At 45.0% G+C, this 23205-nt stretch overlaps 1 protein-coding gene across 2 annotated transcripts in view; it reads right to left on the reverse strand.

The window, feature by feature from the left end:
• Positions 1 to 23205, reverse strand: part of LOC106573456 (thrombospondin type-1 domain-containing protein 4) — a 290336-nt gene that overhangs the window by 37280 nt on the left and 229851 nt on the right. For both annotated transcript variants that reach the window (XM_082960591.1, XM_082960590.1), the window contains exon 5: positions 9827 to 9926. In XM_082960591.1, the coding sequence (XP_082816717.1) occupies positions 9827 to 9926 (100 nt within the window). The remainder of the gene's footprint in view (positions 1 to 9826; positions 9927 to 23205) is intronic.

The raw sequence follows: 23205 nt of genomic DNA on the forward strand, positions 1-23205 counted from the left end.
GAGAGAGAGAGAGATAGAGAGGAAGAGAGGAAGAGGAAGAGAGGGAGAGGAAGAGAGGGAGAGAGAGAGAGAGAGAGACAGAGATAGAGAGGGAGAGAGAGACAGAGATAGAGAGGGAGAGAGAGACAGAGATGAAGAGGGAGAGAGAGACAGAGATAAAGAGGGAGAGAGAGACAGAGATGGAGAGGAAGAGAGGGAGAGATAGAGAGGAAGAGAGGGAGAGGAAGAGAGGGAGAGAGAGAGAGATAGACAGGGAGAGAGGGAGAGCGAGACAGAGATAAAGAGGGAGAGAGAGGACAGAGATGAAGAGGGAGAGAGAGACAGAGATAGAGAGGGAGAGGAAGAGAGGGAGAGCTAGAGAGGAATAGGGGAGAGGGAAGAGAGGGAGAGATAGAGAGGAATAGAGGGAGAGGAAGAGAGGGAGAGATAGAGAGGAATAGAGGGAGAGAGGGAGAGGAAGAGAGGGAGAGATAGAGAGAAATAGAGGGAGAGAGAGACAGAGATAGAGGGAGAGAGAGACAGAAAGAGAGGGAGAGAGAGAGAGAAATAGAGGGAGAGAGAGACAGAGATAGAGGGGAGAGAGAGACAGAAAGAGAGGGAGAGAGAGAGAGAGAATAGAGAGGGAGAGAGACAGAGATAGAGAGGGAGAGGAAGAGAGGGAGAGATAGAGAGGAATAGAGAGACAGAGATAGAGAGGGAGAGGAAGAGAGGGAGAGAGGGAGAGGGAGATAGAGAGGGAGAGGAAGAGAGGGAGAGAGGGAGAGGGAGAGAGAGACAGAGATAGAGAGGGAGAGGAAGAGAGGGAGAGAGGGAGCAGACTGAGTGGTCTAATGGTTATGCTGTGGTCATTCTGTTTGATATGGATGGAAGAGTTGGGGGGATTCCAGGCCCCAAGGGTGAATATGGTGTGTGTGTGTGTGAATGTTTGCACGCATGTGTGTGAGACTGTGTGTGGTCATGCGGGGGGCATTGTTCTGAGCCCATGGGGGTTAGTTAGCTATGTTGTCGTGGGTCTTTATGAAAGAAGGTCTTTGCTAAACCAATGGCTTAGACGAGATATAGGAAATATTCCAATTCTGTGACAGATGAGATTCTTATAAGAAGCTCCTGTATTATCCTGTATGTGTATCTGTCTGACAGTGCTGACAGTCACTATGCTGTAACTACATTAAAGAGGGGAAAGGGAGAGTAACTGTCATTAATCACTATTAACCACTACTTTTATCATTCCCATTCATACTCCTCCCAGTCTGTCCTCTCTCCATTCTCCAGATGGAACTTTTCACCACACAGTTGGCAGAGAGCGAGAGAGAGAGAGAGAGAGAGAGAGAGAGAGAGAGAGAGAGAGAGAGAGAGAGAGAGAGAGAGAGAGAGAGAGAGAGAGAGAGAGAGAGAGAGAGAGAGAAAGGAAGAATCCCACCCCTCCCTCTCTTGTTCTCTCTATCAGTCGTAGTTATTTTTGAGAGATTAGACTGGAGACAGTTACAGAATGGGAGAGTGAAGAGAGAGAGAAAAGGAGAGAGAGAGGGAAAGAGAGGGCAAGAGAGACAGAGAGAGAGGGAGGGAGGGAGGGAGGGAGGGAGGGAGAGAGAGAGAGAGAGAGAGAGGGAGGGAGGGAGGGAGGGAGAGAGAGAGAGAGAGAGAGAGAGAGAGAGAGAGAGAGAGAGAGAGAGAGAGAGGGAGGAGGGAGGAGGGAGAGAGAGAGAGAGAGAGAGGGAGGGAGAGAGAGAGAGAGGGAGAGTGGGAGAGAGAGAGAGAGAGAGAGAGAGAGAGAGAGAGGGAGGGAGAGATGTGCTGCCCCTCTTATACCTGCTTTTCCTTTTCTGTCCATCACTCTGTCAATCACTCTGTCCATCACTCTGTCCATCACTCTGTCCATCACTCTGTCCATCACTCTGTCCATCACTCTGTCTACTCAACCTCCCTCCTTTTCTTTTTCCAACTCTTTCTCTCTGTCACTGTTCTCTCCATCTTTCTCTATTTGAGTCCCCTCCATATTTCATTCCCTTCTCCATCATTGCAGTCCTCTCTCTCCCTTTCTCTCATCCACTCTGCATCTCCTCCCACCCCTCTATCTCTCTCCCTCCCTCTCTCTCCCTCCCTCCCTCTCTCTCTCTCTGCTGAGCTTAGTGTTCAGACAGTGTGAACATACGTAGTCTAAATATACTTCCCGGCTATCGCTGGCTCTAAACAAACTCCGGAGAGAGAGAAAGAGAGAGGGAGCGAGACAGGAAGTGGGGAGGACGAGTACTCAGAGGGGATGAGAGCTGCAAAAAAAGAAAAACAACACCTGCACACCCTAACGTAAATACCACAATGCTAACTTTTATAAACTCAGCAAAAAAAGAAACATTCCTTTTTCAGAACCCCGTCTTTCAAAGATAATTCGCAAAAATCCAAATAACTTCACAGATCTTCATTTGTAAAGGGTTTAAACACTGTTTCCCATGCTTGTTCAATGAACCATAAACAATTAATGAACATGCACCTGTGGAACGGTCGTTAAGACACTAACAGCTTACAGGCGGTAGACAATCAAGGTCACAGTTATGAAATCTTAGGACACTAAAGAGGCCTTTCTACTGACTCTGAAAAACACCAAAAGAAAGATGCCCAGGGTCCCTGCTCATCTGCGTGAACGTGCCTTAGGCATGCTGCAAGGAGGCATGAGGACTGCAGATGTGGCCAGGGCAATAAATTGCAATGTCCATACTGTGAGACGCCTAAGACTGCGCTACAGGGAGACAGGACGGACAGCTGATCGTCCTCGCAGTGGCAGACCACGTGTAACAACACCTGCACAGGATCGGTACATCCGAACATCACACCTGCGACAGATACAGGATGGCAACAACAACTGCCCGAGTTACACCAGGAACGCACAATCCCTCCATCAGTGCTCAGACTGTCCACAATAGGCTGAGAGAGGCTGGACTGAGGGCTTGTAGGCCTGTTGTAAGGAAGGTCCTCACCAGACATCACCGGCAACAACGTCGCCTATGGGCACAAACTCACCGTTGCTGGACCAGAAAGGACTTGCAAAAAGTGCTCTTCACTGATGAGTTGCGGTTTTGTCTCACCAGGGGTGATGGTCGGATTCGCATTTATCGTCGAAGGAATGAGCGTTACACCGAGGTCTGTACTCTGGAGCGGGATCGATTTGGAGGTGCAGGGTCCGTCATGGTCTGGGGTGGTGTGTCACAGCATCATCGGACTGAGCTTGTTGTCATTGCAGGCAATCTCAACGCTGTGCGTTACAGGGAAGACATCCTCCTCCCTCATGTGGTACCCTTCCTGCAGGCTCATCCTGACATGACCCTCCAGCATGACAATGCCACCAGCCATACTGCTCATTCTGTGTGTGATTTCCTGCAAGACAGGAATGTCAGTGTTCTGCCATGGCCAGCGAAGAGCCCAGATCTCAATCCCATTGAGCATGTCTGGGTCCTGTTGGATCGGAGGGTGAAGGCTAGGGCCATTCCCCCCAGAAATGTTTAGGAACTTGCAGGTTCCTTGGTGGAAGAGTGGGGTAACATCTCACAGCAAGAACTGGCAAATCTGGTGCAGTCCATGAGGAAGAGATGCACTGCAGAACTTAATGCAGCTGGTGGCCACCCCAGATACTGACTGTTACTTTTGATTTTGACCCCCCCTTTGTTAAGGGACACATTATTCCATTTCTGTTAGTCACATGTCTGTGGAACTTGTTCAGTTTATGTCTCAGTTGTTGAATCTTGTTATGTTCATACAAATATTTACACATGTTAAGTTTGCTGAAAATAAACGCAGTTGACAATGAGAGGACGTTTGTTTTCTTGCTGTGTTTACATACTGTAAGAGGAAAGGAATATATGGGAACTATTTATGTAAATGTGATAGGTACTGTAGTTATTACTGTATAACATAGCAATATGGCCCGAGTGGGTGTGGTATATGGCCAATATACCACGGCTTATGGCTGTTCTTATGCACGCTGCAACGCGGAGTGTCTGGATACAGCCCTTAGCAGTGGTATATTGGTCATAAACTACAAACCCCCGAGGTCCCTTATTGCTATTATAAACAGGTTACCAACGTAAATAGAACAGTAAACAAGGAGTTTTTCAGCCAATCAGCATCCAGGGTTGGAAGGACTCAGTTTATACTATACATGTCATGGGATGCACTTGTTCTACTGTTGATGTTTTTGTGCATGGAACACCATGCACATCCTAGTGCTATGAATGAACACCATGCACATCCTAGTGCTATGAACGAACACCATGCACATCCTAGTGCTATGAATGAACACCATGCACATCCTAGTGCTATGAATGAACACCATGCACATCCTAGTGCTATGAATGAACACCATGCACATCCTAGTGCTATGAATGAACACCATGCACATCCTAGTGCTATGAATGAACACCATGCACATCCTAGTGCTATGAATGAACACCATGCACATCCTAGTGCTATGAACGAACACCATGCACATCCTAGTGCTATGAATGAACACCATGCACATCCTAGTGCTAAGAATGAACACCATGCACATCCTAGTGCTATGAACGAACACCATGCACATCCTAGTGCTATGAACGAACACCATGCACATCCTAGTGCTATGAATGAACAACATGCACATCCTAGTGCTATGAATGAACACCATGCACATCCTAGTGCTATGAACGAACAACATGCACATCCTAGTGCTATGAACGAACAACATGCACATCCTAGTGCTATGAACGAACACCATGCACATCCTAGTGCTATGAACGAACAACATGCACATCCTAGTGCTATGAACGAACAACATGCACATCCTAGTGCTATGAACGAACACCATGCACATCCTAGTGCTATGAACGAACACCATGCACATCCTAGTGCTATGAATGAACACCATGCACATCCTAGTGCTATGAACGAACACCATGCACATCCTAGTGCTATGCACGAACACCATGCACATCCTAGTGCTATGAACGAACACCATGCACATCCTAGTGCTATGAACAAACACCATGCACATCCTAGTGCTATGAACGAACACCATGCACATCCTAGTGCGATGAACGAACAACATGCACATCCTAGTGCTATGAACGAACACCATGCACATCCTAGTGCTATGAACAAACACCATGCACATCCTAGTGCTATGAACGAACACCATGCACATCCTAGTGCTATGAACGAACACCATGCACATCCTAGTGCTATGCACGAACACCATGCACATCCTAGTGCTATGAACGAACACCATGCACATCCTAGTGCTATGAACAAACACCATGCACATCCTAGTGCTATGAACGAACACCATGCACATCCTAGTGCGATGAACGAACAACATGCACATCCTAGTGCTATGAACGAACACCATGCACATCCTAGTGCTATGAACAAACACCATGCACATCCTAGTGCTATGAACGAACACCATGCACATCCTAGTGCGATGAACGAACACCATGCACATCCTAGTGCTATGAACGAACACCATGCACATCCTAGTGCTATGAACGAACACCATGCACATCCTAGTGCTATGAACGAACACCATGCACATCCTAGTGCTATGAACGAACACCAATAACTATTTACATGAGCATAATTGATTGACACTACAAGTTAGTTTAAGGGTCAGGTACAGTATATAGTCTGTGTAAATATCCTGTATGTTGAGTTCAGTTGTGTGGAGCAGGAACACCAGTTAGTAAACACAGATGTCCAGTATGTACACAGAGGAAGTGAGTGGAGTGTTCTGTTGGCAAAGGGACATACTGTATATATACCTGTAAATATATGTACGCTACACACACACACACACACACACACACACACACACACACACACACACACACACACACACACACACACACACACACACACACACACACACACACACACACACACACACACACACACACACACACACACACACACACACGGGGAAAGGCTTTGTCTGTTTGTGCAGACAGCTTGTCTCTCCAGTCCTACCCTGACTATGACTCTTTCAACATAGATATAAGCTCAGTCCACATAGATCAGTCCTACCCTAACCATGAATTTCTCTCAACATAGATATACAGCCTCAATCCTCATAGAGCAGCCCTACCCTGACAATGACTCTTTCAACATAGATATAAGCTCAGTCCACATAGATCAGTCCTACCCTGACCATGACTCTTTCAACATAGATATAAGCTCAGTCCACATAGATCAGTCCTACCATGACTCTTTCAACATAGATATAAGCTCAGTCCACATAGATCAGCCCAACCCTGACCATGACTCTCTCTCAACATAGATATAAAACCTCAGTCCACATAGAGCAGCCCTACCCTGACCATGACTCTCATCATAGCTATACAACCTCAGTCCACATAGATCAGCCCTACCCTGACCATGACTCTCTCTCAAAATAGATATAAAGCCTCAGTCCACATAGATCAGCCCTACCCTGACCATGACTCTCTCTCAACATAGATATACAGCCTCAGTCCACATAGATCAGCCCTACACTGACCATGACTCTCATCATAGCTAATCAACCTCAGTCCACATAGATCATCCCTACCCTGACCATGACTCTCTCTCAACATAGATATAAAGCCTCAGTCCACATAGATCAGCCCTACCCTGACCATGACTCTCTCTCAACATAGCTACACAGCCTCAGTCCACATAGATCAGACCTACCCTGACCATGACTCTCAACATAGATATACAACCTCAGTCCACATACTGTAGATCAGGTCAGGTCATTTGGGGCGGCAGGTAGCCTAGTGGTTAGAGCATTGGACCAGTAATCGAAAGGTTGCTTGATCAAATCCCCGAGCTGACAAGGTACAAATCTGTCGTTCTGCCCCTGAACAAGGCAGTTAACCCACTGTTCCTCGACCATCATTGTTAAATAAAGGGTAAATAAATAAAAAATTGGTGAGGAAAAACTCCTGGCTTCAATCAGAGAAACAAAAGAGCCAGAGCTTACAGGTTAGCGAGAAGGACCAATAGCCAGTGGGTTGTTGGGTCAAATTTCAGAAGCCTTCTCCTGCTGTTGTTAACCTGTTAGGGCTAGGGGGCAGTATTGACACGGCCGGATAAAAAACGTACCCGATTTAATCTGGTTACTACTCCTGCCCAGTAACTAGAATATGCATATAATTATTAGCTTTGGATAGAAAACACCCTAAAGTTTCTAAAACTGTTTGAATGGTGTCTGTGAGTATAACAGAACTCATATGGCAGGCCAAAACCTGAGAAGATTCCATGCAGGAAGTGGCCTGTCTGACAAGTGGTGTTTCATCTTGGCTCTTTTTATTGAAGACTGAGGATCTTTGCTATAACGTGACACTTCCTACGGCTCCCATAGGCTCTCAGAGCCCGGAAAAAAGCTGAACGATATCGAGGCAGCCTCTGGCTGAAACACTTTATCGCGTTTGGCAAGTGGCCGATCAGACTACTATGGGCTTAGGCACGTGCCCGAGTCGACCCCATGCTTTATTTTCTTTTGTCTGTTTACCTAAACGCAGATTCCCGGTCGGAATAGTATCGCTTTTTTATGAGAAAAATGGCATAAAAATGTATTTGAAACAGCGGTTGACATGCTTCGAAGTACGGTAATGGAATATTTAGAATTTTTTTGTCACGAATTGCGCCATGCTCATCACCCTTATTTACCCTTTCGGATAGTGTCTTGAACGCACGAACAAAACGCCGCTATTTGGATATAACGATGGATTATTTTGAACCAAATCAACATTTGTTATTGAAGGAGAAGTCCTGGGAGTGCATTCTGACGAAGACAGCAAAGGTAATAACATTTTTCTTATAGTAAATCTGACTTTGGTGAGTGCTAAACTTGCTGGGTGTCTAAATAGCTAGCCCTGTGATGCCGGGCTATCTACTGAGAATATTGCAAAATGTGCTTTCACCGAAAAGCTATTTTAAAATCGGACATATCGAGTGCATAGAGGAGTTCTGTAACTATAATTCTTAAAATAATTGTTATGCTTTTTGTGAACGTTTATCGTGAGTAATTTAGTAAATTCACCGGCAGTGTTCGTGGGAATGCTAGTCACATGCTAGTCACATGCTAATGTAAAAAGCTGGTTTTTGATATAAATATGAACTTGATTGAACAAAACATGCATGTATTGTATAACATAATGTCCTAGGGTTGTCATCTGATGAAGATCATCAAAGGTTAGTGCTACATTTAGCTGTGGTTTGGGTTTATGTGACATTATATGCTAGCTTGAAAAATGGGTGTCTGATTATTTCTGGCTGGGTACTCAGCTGACATAATCGAATGTTTTTCTTTCGTTGTAAAGCCTTTTTGAAATCGGACAGTGTGGTTAGATTAACAAGAGTCTTGTCTTTAAAATGGTGTAAAATAGTCATATGTTTGAAAAATTGAAGTTTTTGCATTTTTGAGGAATTTGAATAACGCGCCACGGGATTACACTGGTTGTTGAGTAGGTGGGATGCAAGCGTCCCACCTAGCCCATAGAGGTTAAGCAGCGACACACTCCAGTCCACAGGTACTAGACGGAGGCCCTGTGCTGCCTCCAGCCTCCAGCCTCACTAACATGCTATGTGTTGTGTTCCTGTATGTTCTAGATCTCCGGTCTCATAGATCAGTGGTTTGCTAGCTCTACGCTTCCTGGTCTATGTAGCTCTATGATGTCATAGTTCTGTCAGCAGAGGGGCTGTAGCCAACTGATACAGCAGTCACATTTACACACACACACACACACACACTAGCGCACTCAGGACAATTTACATGGTAGTTTTCCCAGACACACACACACACATACAGGAGCACACATATGCTCGTGGAAACACACACATATGACATATGCATTAATCCGTCAGGACAGTGACAAATTCTTGATGATATCATTCTACAGCTGTCTCTCTCTCTCTCCCTCCTCTCCCCCTTCATTCCTTTTTTCCCTTCGCTCACTTAATCCCTATGTATGTTTATAATTGTTCTCTCTTTTCCCCATCTCTCGTTCTTTCTTTTCTTTGTCTTTCCCCAAATCTCTGTTTACAGTTGTCTCCCTCTCCCTCCCTCTAGTTCGGTCCTAAAACAAAGACAACTACTCACTCACACACATTCCAACACTCTCTCACATTCTCTCATTCTGTCCAACAAATACACGCACACACGCACACACTCTCCCTTAATCTTGTCCCACTGTCCCCTCTCTTTCCCTCTCTCCCTCTCTCTCCTGCCCTCCTTCTCTCTGTCTTTATCTCACTCAGTAGGAATCTCTCTGCTCAGTCAGTGATGGGAGGAGAAGCTTGACAGGAGAAAGAAAGTGAACGAGGGATGTTGGACAAATGAGAGGAAAAACAGAGGAGGGAATGTTTTGTGAGAACAAGGGTATATAGAGTTTTCACCCTCTCCCTTTCCCTCGCTCCCTCTCTTTTCCCCTCTCTCTCTCTTTCTCCCTCTCTCTCCCTCTCTCTCTCCCTCCTCTCTTTTTATACCGCCCTCCAAAACATATCTGGTTCCACCAATCAGAATGTGCGTTGCAGTGGATTGGGTAGGCCAGGGGAGGTTTGTCAAACACCTAAACAATGGCCTTACTTAAACAATCATATACACAACAACTACATACACATTAACAAGTGTGTGTGCATGTGTGTGTGTCTGTATGTCTGTGTGTACATGCTTGTGTGTGTGTGTGTGTGTGTGTGTGTGTGTGTGTGTGTGTGTGTGTGTGTGTGTGTGTGTGTGTGTGTGTGTGTGTGTGTGTGTGTGTGTGTGTGTGTGTGTGTGTGCGTGTGCGTGCGTGCGTGCGTGCGTGCGTGTGTAACTTACCCTCAGTGAAAGGTTCCCAGTCGTACAGTCTGCCCATAAACTCCTGCTTGTTGTAGGAAGCACACTGCTCTGCTCTGGAGTCTCCACCTCCTACACATACCTGACAGACAGAGGGAGGGAGGGAGGGAGGGAGGGAGGGAGGGAGGGAGGGAGGGAGGGAGGGAGGGAGGGAGGGAGGGACAAATACATGTCAGTACTGTAGATCCCAAGTATTGACAATTGAGGCTACAATATCATGCCTAACCCTAAGGCTGGCCAGTACACTAGGTGGATGTAGAAACAGAAAAGGGAGAGAGGAAAATGAAGAGATATAATCGACAGAGAAGAAGAGATGAGAGAGAGTCATACAAATTAAGAGGGCAAGCATAAAATGGGAGAGAGGTATTAGTCAGACACACACACACACACACACACACACACACACACACCATTGTCTCATGATCGCTCTGATAGTGGGCCGATGCACTAAGCAGCATATGGAAATAATAGACTCTCTGGGATCAGCCATATAAATCCACCCAGCTTTTCTATCCAACACTGAGCTGTGTGTGTGTCTGAGTGTGTGTCTGAGTGTGTCTATACACGTGCGAGTCAGGCCAATAGAGAAGTACTGCAGCCAGTTTGAGCATTCTAAAGGGAGTGAGGAGAGTGAAACTACAGTTGGAGTCTAACCCTGCACAGCTGATATATTACTCCTATAGAGGAAAAGTGAAGATCATAGTACTGACTGTAAATCACTTTAACCCCCAGAGGGACACACACACACAAAGCACTAATAAAGAGGGCAGAAGGAGTTCAGTTACTAAGTGACAGTACTTACTCACAGTGTTAATACTAGAAACGCCTGAAGCCTTCAGCATGCTTCAGTTCAGCCTTCACCTAGCCGAGGACCCAACAAAGGTGCTCTCATACTCCCTTAAAAGACCTTTGTGTTAAAATTTAGAAAAAACTGCAATAGTACTGTTTGTCCATCTTGAGATGCCGTAGCCAGTTTTTCCCCATTGTTTACACACTAAAATAGGAACTTGAAATGCAATCACCGAAACCTGAAACTCATGTACCAAATCCTTAAAACCAAGTCTGCAAAATTGCAAGCACAATTCCTGCTTTACACTTTTCAATTCTATATCACACTTTATGCAAAACACTACACACAGTTCTCTACGTTAGGCACAACATTAAAAATTCAATTATCTTTAGTGCCTTTGGAAAGCAACTCCAATCACAATGCCAAGCTCTATACATCAACTGGCAACACCCACTCCTCACAGGTGTAAACACTCGCTGCTGAATTGTTCACTTAGAAATCAGAGCTTTAGCACTATAAAAGGACACAGATGAGTGCTCCTGTTTTGGAGGAAAATGGAAGTCAATGGTGAAGCAAGAGCTAGAGGTGAAGGAGTGAGAAGAGGAGGAAGAGGAAGGACAGTTGTCTGAGATGAGATCAGGGCCACATTGGTTGACCTTGTGCTCCACCATGGATTGAGTATGAGGGAGGCTGGGCAGAGTTCAGCCCAACCTGAGCCGCTACACGGTTGCATCTATCATCCGTACATTCAGAAATGACGACCGGTAAGTTACCTACCATCTACACTATGCTCTTTATGTATACTGCATCTGACATACCAGTAGGCCTATGTTACTCAGTGATTGTTGCCCAACGTTACAATGTAATTTGATATTGAAATAGATTATTTTAGCTTACTGTAACCAATCATATCATATTTGTGGCTCTTCTGCAGAACTGAGACGGCCAGGCCATGGTGGAAGACACCGTCTGTTCACATCAGAACAGGAGACCGCTATTGTGAACATGGTGGTGGCAAACAATACCATTAGACTACGAGAAATCCAGAACTACATAATTGCAGACAACACAATATTCAATAACATTCACCAGGTGATCTTGTCTACACTGGACCGTGTATTACAGCACAACCGAATCCGGATGAAACAGGTCTACAGGGTGCCATTTGAGCGACACTCAGAGGGTTAAAGAACAGCACTATGAATATGTGCAAGTAAGTACTACACTGTGAATTTACTATCATATCAGCACTGTATAGACACATTACATTATCTTGGAGCTGGATGCTGCTACAATTCAGCACGTTTATATAACCCATTGACGAGGCTGGCTTCAACCTAGCCTAAAGAAGGGGACAGAACATTATTGGCCACTGTGCCATTGTGAATGTCCCTGGACAGCGTGGAGGGAATATCACCATGTGTGCAGCCGTTAGCCAGCAAGGCGTCCTCCATCACCATGCCAACCTTAGTCCCTACAACACCGCCCTTCTCATCCCATTCCTGGACACACTACATGGCTTCCTCATTCCAGCCAAGCAGAGGGGTGGGACCAACTTTCATTTTGAGTGTGACTCCAAATCCAGACCTCCATGGGTTGATAAATTGGATTTCCATTGATTATTTTTGTGTGATTTTGTTGTCAGCACATTCAACTATGTAAAGAAAAAAGTATTTAATAAGATTATAATATATATATATATATATATATATACTGCTCAAAAAAATTAAGGGAACACTTAAACAACACATCCTAGATCTGAATGAAAGAAATAATCTTATTAAATACTTTTTTCTTTACATAGTTGAATGTGCTGACAACAAAATCACACAAAAATAATCAATGGAAATCCAATTTATCAACCCATGGAGGTCTGGTTTGGAGTCACACTCAAAATGAAAGTTGGTCCACCCTCTGCTCGGCTGGAATGAGGAAGTCATGTAGTGTGTCCAGGAATGGGATGAGAAGGGCGGTGTTGTAGGGACTAAGGTTGGCATGGTGATGGAGGACGCCTTGCTGGCTAACGGCTGCACACATGGTGATATTCCCTCCACGCTGTCCAGGGACATTCACAATGGCACGGTGGCCAATAATGTTCACACACTACACCTACTTATTCAAGGGTTTTTCTTTATTTGTACTATTTTCTACATTGTAGACTAATAGTGAAGACATCAAAACTATGAAATAACACATGGAATCCTTTAGTAATCAATAAAGCATTAAACAAATCAAAATATATTTTTATTTGAGATTCTTCAAATAGCCACCCTTTGTCTTGATGACAGCTTTGCACTCTCTTGGCATTCTCTCAAACATCTTCATGAGGTATTCACCTGGAATGCATTTCAATTAACAGGTGTGCCTTGTTAAAAGTTGAATTTCTTTCATTCTTAATGCATTTCATCCAATCAGTTGTGTTGTGACAAGGTAGGGGGGTATACAGAAGATAGCCCTATTTGGTAAAAGACCAAGTCCATATTATGGCAAGAAAAGCTCAAATAGGCTCTGTCGCAGCCAGCTGTGACCGGGAGACCCATGGGGCGGCGCACAATTGGCCCAGCGTCGTCCGGGTTAGGGGAGGGTTTGCCCGGCAGGGATGTCCTTGTCCTATCACACTAGCGACTCCTGTGGCGGGCCAGGCGCAGTGCACGCTGACACAGTCGCCAGGTGTACTGTGTTTCCTCCGACACATTGGTGCGGCTGGCTTCCGGGTTAAGTGGGCATTGTGTCAAGAAGCAGTGCAGCTTGGTTGGGTTGTGTTTTGGAGGACGCACAGCTCTCGACCAATTAGATGCCACAAAATTGAGAAAAAAAAGAACAGCTCAAATAAGCAAAGAGACACGGCAGTCCAACTTTGAAAGTTTCTTCAAGTGCAGTTGCAAAAACCATCAAGTACTATGATGAAATTGGCTCTCATGAGGACCGCCACAGGAAAGGAAGAAACCACTACTAAAGGACACCAATAATAAGAAGAGACTTGCTTGGGCCAAGAAACATGAACAATGGACATTAGACCGGTGTAAATTTGGCCTTTGTTCTGGATTCCAAATTTAAGATTTTTGGTTTCAACCGCCGTGTCTTTGTGAGACGCTGTGTGGGTGAACGGATGATCTCTGCATGTGTATTTCCCACCGTATAGCATGGAGGAGGAGGTGTTATGGTGTGGGGGTGCTTTGCTGGTGACACTGTCTGTGATTTATTTAATTCAAGGGACACTTAACCAGCATGGCTACCACAGCATTCTGCAGTGATACGCCATCCCATCTGGTTTGGGCTGAGTGAGGCAGAGTGAAGGAAAGTAGGTGTTCTAAAACTTTTGACTGGTAGTGTGTGTATATATATATATATATATATATATATATATATATATATATATATATATATATATATATATATATATATATATATATAATCTGTCTCCCCCTTTCCTCCACTCTCTCCTCTATTTCTTCTTCTCTCTCTATTTCTTCCCATCCTCTCTTTTTTACCCTCTCTCCTTCACTCTTTCTTTCTTTCTCCTCTCCCTCTCTCTTTTGTTCTCTCACCCTCTCTCTCCTTCTTCCAGTCACACAGCTGTCACCAACAGCTGGAAAGTTTAAAAAGACACTCTAATCATCTGGACAGAGTCAAGTGAACATACACACTCACACACATATGCACGTACACCACCAGTTTTAAAAAAGAACCGTGACTGTTTGTGTCAATGAGAGAATGTGTGGAAAATACATTCAAAAGGTTCACACAATGGATTGTGGGTGCTTCAGTGTGTGTGTGCGCATGCGTGCGTGTCTGTGTGTGTGTGATATGTGTGTGTGTGTGTGTGTGTGTGGGCGGGCGTGCGAATGTGTGTGTGACTACAGTACAGTGTGTATTCATGTGTTTAAAAACCCTTGAGCATGTGCATGAAACATGATTAGTAATGGCTGTAAATATTTCTGCTTGACATAAACACCCTAGACCAGGATATATGTGTGTGTGTGTGTGTGTGTGTGAACAGTGAATAGACCACCCTGAGAGGCTGTTTGTGTTAGGCGGACAAGGTCAAGAGGTGAGGGAAAGCAGTAAAGAAAAGTGATTGGAGAAGAGCCTAATGAATAGATGGAGGCTAGAGAAACAGTCAGAAAGAGAAAGTGTGTGTTGTCATGTATGTTATTGTCTAGGCACTGCAGGCAGGAGTTACATGGTTCTCTTCTTATAGAGTTTAGTGTGTGTAAAACAGAGGGAGGCTAAGTGACTGAATAGGGAGGGGGAGGGAGCACAGGAAATACAATGTGTAGAATGTGTGTGTGCTACTGTGTTTTATGAGCAGCAGAGAGGGTCTCTGGAATTGTAAGGGAATGCGTCTTTTTTTCCTTTTACCTGTACATGTATGCGTGTGTGCTTGCGTGCGTGTCTGTGTGTGTGTATGTGTGTGCGTGCGCACGGGCGCGTGTGTGTGTAGGCAGGGTTATAGGTGTCTATCTACATTGCTTGGGAGAGTCTGACTACGGGGGTGAATGAATAGATGGGAAAGGGAGGGGTAAAGTGACAGGGGGAAGAGAGAAAGAGAGAGTGAGAGTTTTGTGACAGTATTGAAACTGAAGAAAGAGGCAATGGGGAAATGAAAGAAGGGTGTAAAAAAAAAGCAACTGTTATAGATGTCAGAAACATGGAACAGAAACATTCCTAGAATAACACAGAACTTCAGGGAACTACGGAATCGTTCTCACGGCTGTCGAAAGGAGTAGCGGACCAAAGTGCAACGTGTGTGTAGTTCCACATTTTATTTACTCTGTGAAGCTCATGCAATACATCAAAATAACTGAATAGACAAAAACAACAAACCGTGACGCAGAGGAGAACAAACACTACTCAAAATTATTCACCCACAAAACCCAGGAAGAAAAACCCCTACTATTATCTCCAATTAGAGACAACGAGGACCAGCTGCCTCCAATGGGAGATCATCCCAAACAAGCCAACATAGAAATACAAAAACTAGAACCTAAGAACATAGAAATCGAAAACATAGAAAAACACAACACCCCCTGTCACGCCCGACCTACTCTACCATAGAAAATAACATCTTACTATGGTCAGGACCTGACAGTACCCCCCCCCCCCACCACAAAGGTGCGGACTCTGACCGCACCTAAACACAACAACAAACCCCCCCCCAAAAAATACAAAATAAACTAAAGGGAGGGTAGGGTGGGTGACAATTGTGTATGGCGGCTCTGGTGCAGTACACAGAACCTTACTATCCAGCGGATCCTCCAGCAGAAGAGGCGACTCCGGTTCGGAGCGTAACCCCCGCTCCGCCCGCAGATCCATCTGCTTCTGGACCGTGGATCGTCGTCAGAGGAACCGGACTGTAGATCATCGCCGGAGGCTCCGGGCTGGGAACTGTCGCCGGAAGCTCCGGGCTGGGAACTGTCGCCGGAAGCTCCGGGCTGGGAACTGTCGCCGGAAGCTCCGGGCTGGGCATGCGCACTGGAGGCCTGATGCGTGGGGCTGTCATAGGTGGCGCCAGACTGGTAACATGCACCTCAGGGCGAATGCGAGGAGCAGGCACAGGACGTACCAGGCTGGATAGACTCACTGGAGGCCGGGTACGTGGGGCAGTCACAGGGTATACTGGGCCGTGGAGGCGCACTGGAGGTCTGGAGCTTATGTCTGGCACAACCCATCTTTGCTGGATGCTCAACCCAGCTCGACAACAGCAAGGCCCGGGCACAGATCGCACCGGCCTGTGAGTGCGCACTGGCGACACAGTGCGCATCACCGCATAACACGGTGCTTGTCCCGTCACTCACTCCCCACGGTAAGCACGGGGAGTTGGCTCAGGTCTCCACCCTGACTCTGCCAAACTCCCCGTGTGCCCCCCCCAAAAAATGTTTTTGGGGGTGCCTCTCGAGCTTCCGTCGTTGGGCTAGCTCCTCATAGAATCGCCGTTCCGCTTGCGCCGTCTCCACCTGCTTCCATGGCAGGGTCTTGTCCCCTGCCATTACCTCCTCCCAGGTCCAGGATGTCCTCCATTCTCTCTTCTCCCGAGCCCAGGATTCCTGCTCCTCCTGGGCACGCTGCTTGGTCCTTTTGTGGTGGGTAGTTCTGTCATGGCTGTCGAAAGGAGTACGGACCAAAGTGCAGCGTGTGTGTAGTTCCACATTTTATTTACTCTGTGAAACTCATGCAATACATCAAAATAACTGAATAGACAAAAACAACAAACCGTGACGCAGAGGAGAACAAACACTACTCAAAATTAATCACCCACAAAACCCAGGAAGAAAAACTCCTAATTAAATATGATCTCCAATTAGAGACAACGAGGACCAGCTGCCTCCAATTGGAGATCATCCCAAACAAGCCAATATAGAAATACAAAAACTAGAACCTAAGAACATAGAAATAGAAAACATAGAAAAACACAAAACACCCCCTGTCACGCCCGACCTACTCTACCATAGAAAATAACATCTTACTATGGTCAGGACGTGACACAAGAAGTCTACAGTGGCAAGAAAAGTATGTGAACCCTTTGGAATGACCTGGATTTCTTCATCAATTGGTCATCAAATTTGATCAGATCTTTATCTAGGTCACAATAGACAAACACAGTCTTCTTAAACTAATAACACACAAATTATTGTATTTTTCTTGTCTATATTGAATACATAATTTAAACATTCACAGTGTAGGTTTGAAAAAGTAAGTGAACTCCTAGGCTAATGATTTCGCCAAAAGCTAATTGGAGTCAGGAGTTAGCTAACCTGGAGTCCAATCAATGAAACGAGAGTAGAGATGTTGGTTAGCGCTGCCTTGCCCTATAAAAAAAACACTCACAAAATTTGAGTTTGCTATTCACAAGAAGCATTGCCTGATGTAAACCATGCCTCGAACAAAAGATTTCAGAAACCTAAGATGAAGAAATGTTGACTTGCATAAAGCATAAAGCTGGAAAGGGTTACAAAAGTATCTCTAAAAGCTAGTCTCCCTAGGAGTGGCCGTCCTGCAAAGATGACTGCAAGAGCACAGCGCAGAATGCTCAATGAGGTTAAGAAGAATCCTGGAGTGTCAGCTAAAGACTTACAGAAATCTGACGAGTCTATGATACGTAAAACACTAAACAAGAATGGTGTTCATGGGAGGACACCACGGAAGAAGCCACTGCTGTCCAAAAAAAACATTGCTGCACATCTAAAGTTTGCAAAAGTGCACCTGGATGTTTCACAGCACTACTGGTAAAATATTCTGTGGATAGATTAAACTACAGTTCAGTTGTTTGGAAGGATCACACAACACTGTGTGTGGAGAAAAAAAAAGGCACAGCACACCAACATCAAAACCTCATCCTAACTGTAAAGTATGGTGGAGGGAGCATCATGGTTTGGGGCTGCTTTGCTGGCTGCTTCAGGGCCTGGACAGCTTGCTATCATCGACGGAAAATGAATTCCCAAGTTAATCAAGACATTTTGCAGGAGAATGTTAGGCTATCTGTCCGCCAATTGAAGCACAACAGAAGTTGGGTGATGCAACAGGACAACGACCCAAAACACAGAAGTAAATCAACAGAATGGCTTCAACAGAAGAAAATACGCCTTCTGGAGCGGCCCAGTCAGAGTCCTGACCTCAACCCGATTGAGATGCTGTGGCATGACCTCAAGAGAGCAGTTCACACCAGACATCCCAAGAATATTGCTGAACTGAAACAGTTTTGTAAAGAGGAATGACCCAAAATTCCTCCTGACCGTTGTGCAGATCTGATCCGCAACTACAGAAAACATTTGGTTGAGGTTATTGCTGCCAAAGGAGGGTTAACCTGTTAGGGCTAGGGGGCAGTATTGACACGGCCGGATAAAAAACGTACCCGATTTAATCTGGTTACTACTCCTGCCCAGTAACTAGAATATGCATATAATTATTGGCTTTGAATAGAAAACACCCTAAAATTTCTAAAACTGTTTGAATGGTGTCTGTGAGTATAACAGAACTCAAATGGCAGGCCAAAACCTGAGAAGATTCCATGCAGGAAGTGGCCTGTCTGACAAGTGGTGTTTCATCTTGGCTCTTTTTATTGAAGACTGAGGATCTTTGCTCTAACGTGACACTTCCTACGGCTCCCATAGGCTTTCAGAGCCCGGGAAAAAGCTGAACGATATCGAGGCAGGCTCTGGCTGAAACACATTATCGCTTTTGGCAAGTGGCCGATCTGAGTACTATGGGCTTAGGCGCGTGCCCGAGTCAACCGAATGCTTTATTTTCTTTTGTCTGTTTACCTAAACGCAGATTCCCGGTCGGAATATTATCGCTTTTTTATGAGAAAAATGGCATAAAAATTGATTTTAAACAGCGGTTGACATGCTTCGAAGTACGGTAATGGAATATTTAGATTTTTTTGGTCACGAATTGCGCCATGCTCGTCACCCTTATTTACCCTTTCGGATAGTGTCTTGAACGCACGAACAAAACGCCGCTGTTTGGATATAACTATGGATTATTTTGAACCAAACCAACATTTGTTATTGAAGTAGAAGTCCTGGGAGTGCATTCTGACGAAGACAGCAAAGGTAATAACATTTTTCTTATAGTAAATGTGACTTTTCTGAGTGCTAAACTTGCTGGGTGTCTAAATAGCTAGTCCTGTGATGCCGGGCTATCTACTGAGAATATTGCAAAATGTGCTTTCACCGAAAAGCTATTTTAAAATCGGACATAGAGTGCATAGAGGAGTTCTGTATCTATAATTCTTAAAATAATTGTTATGCTTTTTGTGAACGTTTATCGTGAGTAATTTAGTAAATTCACCGGCAGTGTTCGGTGGGAATGCTAGTCACATGCTAGTCACATGCTAATGTAAAAAGCTGGGGTTTTTTTTTACAAACATGCATGTATTGTATAACATAATGTCCTAGGGTTGTCATCTGATGAAGATCATCAAAGGTTAGTGCTGCATTTAGCTGTGGTTTGGGTTTATGTGACATTATATGCTAGCTTGAAAAATGGGTGTCTGATTATTTCTGGCTGGGTACTCTGCTGACATAATCTAATGTTTTGCTTTCGTTGTAAAGCCTTTTTGAAATCGGACAGTGTGGTTAGATTAACGAGAGTCTTGTCTTTTAAAATGGTGTAAAATAGTCATATGTTTGAAAAATTGAAGTTTTTGCATTTTTGAGGTTTTTGAATAACACGCCACGGGATTACACTGGCTGTTACGTAGGTGGGACGATTTGGTGCCACCTATCCTAGAGAGGTTAACCAGTGATTTAAATCCAAGGGTTCAGATACTTTTCCCACCCTGCACTGTGAATGTTAACACGGTGTGTTCAATAAAGACATGAAAACGTATAATTGTTTGTGTTATTAGTTTAAGCAGACTGTGTTTGTCTATTGTTGTGACCTAGATGAAGATCAGATCAAATTTTATGACCAATTTATGCAGAAATCCAGGTATTTCCGGGCACAACGGGGTTCAGCAGTAGCGGTGGTGGCAAGCACGAGTTCGGGGGAAGTCAGCACTGTAGTTCTGAGGGTGAGCAGCCTGGCTGAGGGGAAAGATACAAGTCACTGTAGTTCTATAGAGTGGTGAAAGACAGAGAGAGTGAAGACTAATCTAGTAGAGCAGTTAAAGTCTGAGGTATGTTTTACTACTGGGGGAGGAGAAAGGGGGAGAAGGAGTGAGGAGGGTAAAGGGGAGAGAGTAATAGCTACTGAATAGACCTGTGAGAGAGTCAGAGAATATTGTTGTAGGCCAGTGAAAGTTATAGGTGTGCTGTGCTTTAGAGCTGGGCAAAGGGGGAGGGGGGGGTCTGTAATGAATAGGTAGAAGAAAGAGAGTCGATGCATGGCAGTAGTTGTGTGAGCAAATGAAAGACAGAGGGAGTAAGTTACAGTAAGCTTAATTACAGGAGGGGAGGAGGGAGTTACAGGTGTGTGTTTTACTGGATGGAGGGAAGGAGGGAGTTACAGGAGGGGAGGAGGGAGTTACAGGAGGGAGTTACAGGTGTGTTTTACTGGAGGGAAGGAGGGAGTTACAGGAGGGGAGGAGGGAGTTACAGGTGTGTTTTACTGGAGGGGAGGAGGGAGTTACAGGTGTGTTTTACTGGAGGGGAGGAGGGAGTTACAGGTGTGTTTTACTGGAGGGGAGAGAGGAGGGGGAGGGATGAGGGGAGAGATGGGGAGGGGGGAGATGGAGGGAAGGGCGAAGGAGAGAGGAGGGAGGAGATGGGTGAGAAATAGGGAGGAGGGGAGTCGAGGGGGAGAAGGAGGGAGGAGGAAGGATGGAGGGGACAAAGGAGGAGAAGGAGGGGAGGGTCTGTCTCTCTGTAATGAATAGGGCCATTAGTGAGAGGGAAATCAACCAGGGTCTCCCTCCCCAGGGCCCAGGGGCTTTGTACTACTGAGGTCTACTCTTACTGCCACACCAGTGGAGGCTGCTGAGGGGAGGACGGCTCATAGGGATGGCTGGAATGGAGTGGTACTATTCCATTGACTACATTCCAGCCATTACTATGAGCCATCCTCCCTTCAACAACCTCCACTGTGCCACACAGTACAGAGGACAGAGAGGATACCCACACTGACAGATCAATCAACTGCACTTCTACAAACACAGACAGAAAAACACTATTGGAATGCCCATAAACAGCAAGTTCTGTAAACACACAGAACATTCCACTGTGAAAGCTGTTGTTGACCACACAAACACACACACCCTCCTGGGTGTGCCCTAGCTAACTCCTTAGGGCAGTCCTTCTCAAATAGTGGGGCGCGCCCCCCTGGGGGGGCTCGGAGCGATGCTGGGGGGGCGCGTGTGACCCCGGAGAACATGCTTTTTTTTGCCACAGGGAGTAGGTTTTTTGCACCGAACAAGAGCACACAGCACAGAGCAGGAGATATGAAGTGCAGATAACAAAACCTTAAGAGACACCATGGAAAAATATTTAACAGGGATGAAAAGAAAGGCGGAGAGAGACGGAGATAATGAGACAAACGTAAGTCTCCCGAAGGCTAAGACGAGGAAATATGACGAAGCGTATGTAGCGCTTGGCTTCACTGTGACTACGGTGGGAGACGAGGAAAGACCGGTATGTTTACTGTGTCTAAAAATATTGGCAGCGGACAGCATGAAGCCAAATAAATTAAGGCGTCACATAAAGACATTACACCCCAGTCTTTTTCAGCGAAAACGTGCCGAATATTGCCAACAATCGTCCCGCTTTGTGAATGCTACTTCAGTAAACCAGCGAGCACTGTTAGCATCATATAAGGTGGCGAACCAAATTGCTCAGTGCAAAAAACCCCACTCCATAGCAGAGGAGCTGATACTGCCTGCAGCATTAGACATGGTCTCTGTCATGCTGGATGACGCAAGTGCTGCAAAAATAAAAACTATCCCTCTGTTCAATGACACTGTCGCTAACGATCTTAAAGAACAGCTGGTAGATAAACTCAAAGACAAACGTTTTTCCTTACAGTTCGATGAAGCAACTGACAGCAACAAAGACTGTTTGTTTATCGCTTATGTACGTTTTGACATGACAAACTCCCCGTGTGAGGATCTACTTTTTTGTAAATATGTCAGAGACAGAGCCACAGCTGAAGAGCTATTCAAAATGCTGGACTGCTTCCTGCATATTTCATCACTGATGGGATTCTTTTAAAAGTACTTCCCTGAAAACAGTTCCCAATATGACTGGGTGAGAGATCCTTTCAATGCACCAGCTCCAACTGGTTTCAGCTCTGCAGAGGAGGACCAGTTCATTGATATGACGTCTGACTCCACATTGAGACTGAGGTTCACATCACAGACACTGAGTGAATTCTGGCTGAGTGTAGAGAGGCAGTATCCACTCTTAGGGCAGAGGGCCATGGGCATTCTTCTTCCTTTTGCAACATCTTATCTTTGTGAGACTGGCTTCTCTGCTGTTGCTGCACTGAAGACCAAGTACAGGTCCCAGCTAAACATTGAGCAGGAGCTGAGAGTTGCAGTATCATGCTTCAAACCCCGCTTCGAAAAGCTGTGCTCTGCAAAACGTGCTCATTGTAGCCATTAATCCTGACTTACTCATTTTGATTACAAAAAATCAGCACAAATTGTTTTATTCATTTTTGTTTTATAGGTCAAAGTGTTTCATATATTGTGCTCCTGAGTTAATTTTGCTGATCAATTAGAATGTATTATTATTTATTGATTGTATTTTTCAGTATCAAATGGTCAAAAATGTTTACAGTTTAAATAAGGCTTGAATTTTTTTTTTTAAATTTCAGGCAAATTGATGCACTTTAAGTCTTTTCTGTTACAGACTAAAAAACAATGTTAATAAAGTTATTCTTTGTTGTAAGTTGATCTATATTTCTTTCTTTTTTTGTTTTCTTTAATGTTAATAAGGATTCAATGTTATGCAGAAGTGTACTTATAACAATTTTATAGAAAAATTATACTATTTACAGTCGCGGCGGAGAGTTGGGGGGGGCGCGAAATGTTTACTTCTTCCTAGGGGGGGGGCGTAACAGAAAATAATTGAGAAGCACTGCCTTAGGGGAACAGACGTTCTTGGGAACCTTCCTCTGCAGCTGTTTCCTCACG

This window comes from Salmo salar, chromosome 02 (genome assembly GCF_965601325.2).
Source record: "Salmo salar chromosome 02, fSalSal1, whole genome shotgun sequence".
NCBI lineage: Eukaryota > Metazoa > Chordata > Actinopteri > Salmoniformes > Salmonidae > Salmo > Salmo salar.